The sequence below is a fragment of the Silurus meridionalis genome, chromosome 6, assembly GCF_014805685.1.
Source record: "Silurus meridionalis isolate SWU-2019-XX chromosome 6, ASM1480568v1, whole genome shotgun sequence".
Classification (NCBI taxonomy): Eukaryota; Metazoa; Chordata; class Actinopteri; order Siluriformes; family Siluridae; genus Silurus; species Silurus meridionalis.
In genome coordinates, this window is record NC_060889.1 from 32,901,603 (window position 1) to 32,904,059 (window position 2,457).

General features: G+C 38.1%; 1 protein-coding gene across 2 annotated transcripts in view; it reads left to right on the forward strand.

The window, feature by feature from the left end:
- The first annotated feature begins 1,364 nt into the window (after positions 1-1,364).
- The window catches only part of LOC124387148 (deoxynucleoside triphosphate triphosphohydrolase SAMHD1-like), a 12,998-nt gene continuing 11,905 nt past the window's right edge, over positions 1,365-2,457 (forward strand). For both annotated transcript variants that reach the window (XM_046851294.1, XM_046851295.1), the window contains exons 1-2: positions 1,365-1,500; positions 2,252-2,274. In XM_046851294.1, the coding sequence (XP_046707250.1) occupies positions 1,428-1,500; positions 2,252-2,274 (96 nt within the window). In that variant the 5' untranslated portion in view covers positions 1,365-1,427. The remainder of the gene's footprint in view (positions 1,501-2,251; positions 2,275-2,457) is intronic.

The following is a 2,457-nucleotide window of genomic DNA, read 5'->3' on the forward strand; positions in this document are numbered from 1 at the left end:
TCTGTCCGGTCAAACAGTCAGGTCACACCAGAAAAAAACAGGTGATAATCACAGCAGTCAGGTGATGATTCTGAGGAAAAAGAAAGTGTCATATACAGAAATATTTTACTTTAGTTAGCCTAACTTACATAAATTGTGTTATTTGGAATACACACAACAGTAAAGTTTACATCATGCGAGTTAGTATACTTTACTGGTACTCCTGAGTAGTTCATACTTATACTTATACTTTATACTTACTTATACTTACTTAATAGTACACATTAAGCAAATTGCCAAATACTTTGTACTGGTTTTTCTTAGTTACAGTAGCTTGGCTATAAGTATATTCTACTTTGTAGGCATTAGTTACTAGGACACTCAATACCCTATTCTACTGTACTTATTATTTTAAATGCAACCGCTTTGCATGCTTTCAATAAAGATTAACTAATTGGATTTTACAGTGTGAAGGTGAATGTGATGTGAGTGTTTGCAGGAACTTTTTTGATGTTAGAAGAAAATATTCACAATACCAAAATTAATACCTCACTACAACCCAGTCACAAAGCTCTGACCAGTAACCAGACTGAATTTGTGAATTAATGCAGCTCTACAACAGGTTTCAACAACAAATAATGATTTAGTCACCTGTTTAGTCTGCTTTTGCTGTTTGTTGACAAAAGAACCAGAGCTGCTTATGTAATACAGTATGTAAAAAGAAAGTTCAGGTGACCCACAGCAGCATCACCACAGACACATGCGGGCTTAGGCTTTGTTTATAGACTTAAAAAAACACAATCACATACATAAAGCTGTAACAACAATGGAATAAAGTGTAATAAATTTTAATGTTGGTTAAACACAGAATAATTAGCTGCTGCACAACAATCATAAACTGAGAAACGTAGACAAACTTAAAAAAATAAAAAAGACAGGATGGAGCTAAAGCTTGTAAGAATGTCAAACTAAAAGTGTGAGGTAAGAGTCAAAATCTATTCTGTGCAGTAGGCCGGGGCTTTGGATAGGACTGCTGCAGACTGGTTATTGTTTATTGGCTGTAGGTTACCCACCCAATCAGAAGTTAGAAATCATGCTGTTGTTTTCTGTGTTATTTTTCCTATTGTCTAAAATAATAAAATAAGCCTTTAATTGTGTGGGCAAGACGCACACTGCTGCCTCCGTGCCTGCAGGTTTAAGACAGATTTCAGCACCAAGTCTTGAATAAGTCACTTCTTTAATCTGCTATTGCTGTTTATCTCTATGAGGACCAGAGATGCGCAAACAGTTTAGGTAATACAGTATGTTAACACAGACACACCCTGTAAACAATGTGCCAATTAAAAAGACTGGTTCAGGATCCACCCTGTTGTCTATAAAAGCGGAGTGCCCATCACTAGCAGTCAAACAACAAGCATTCAGATCTCCAGAATCAAAACTTCAGCACCATGGATAGAGGAAAGCGCCCCAATACGGATGTGCCATCCTTCAAGAAGAAACCCACCGATGGAGACGAGCAGGGTAAACCTTTAAAAACATATTTGGCAACACAATAAAAATATATACAAGCACTGTTTGTAAATATCCTAAGAATACTTTGCACTTGTTATGCTGCTAGAAAGGGAGGCGGAAGCCGAAGTGCAATTCGCTTCAGTTGAATGAAAAACAAGACACACGGTACACAGTAGCGGGAGAGAAAGATGTATCCGTGCTACGCCCTGGGGGGACGAGGTCCACACAGTCCGATCACGGGACTGAAGCTTGACGGGATGTCTGAGGTGCGCTTGAGTGAAAGCGCGGCCGTAGTGCAGTGGAAGAGTAAACTGACACATAGCGTTCAATAACGGATGCTGTTCAGAGCGCGTGAGGGCTTTAAGTAGGCTCATTTAACGAGTATCACTGTAGGAAGTTAGTAGGACGTGCGGGTGAGGCAGGAGGCTCCCTCACCGGACAGGATAATTGTTCTATGTGTTGGAAGGACACAAAAAAAAAATGCTGATGAGGTAATAAATATATAAAAGCCTGAAGTTAGTGTTTAAAATGCTAGCTAGTTAAATTTAAAGTTTATATCTATTTTCTTCCAGCCATCAACATTCACAAGAATGCATGACTAATTCTGTTCAGATTTCACATTTCAATTCCAACTTCTAAAATTCAATAATGCATTCATGTCTTTGATAATTAAAGTGTTTGATTAATCAGTAACCTCACATCTGCTCAGAGGAACCAACACTGTGAGGCGATTTTAACACTAATATTTTTGTTTCTTCAGACGACAGTGAACAGAACTACAAGGTATGTGTCCTTCACTCAGCTCTACACTACTAACAACTACACAATCCTTAATCAAATCTCGTTTTGGCTGCTCCCATTAAGAAACTTTTATCTCATCATAAATCTAGAAAATACAGATTGTTCTTTCTGTGTTCTATTTGACTGACGGGGGACATCTTTATTTGTTTAGCAGGTAGACGGTAT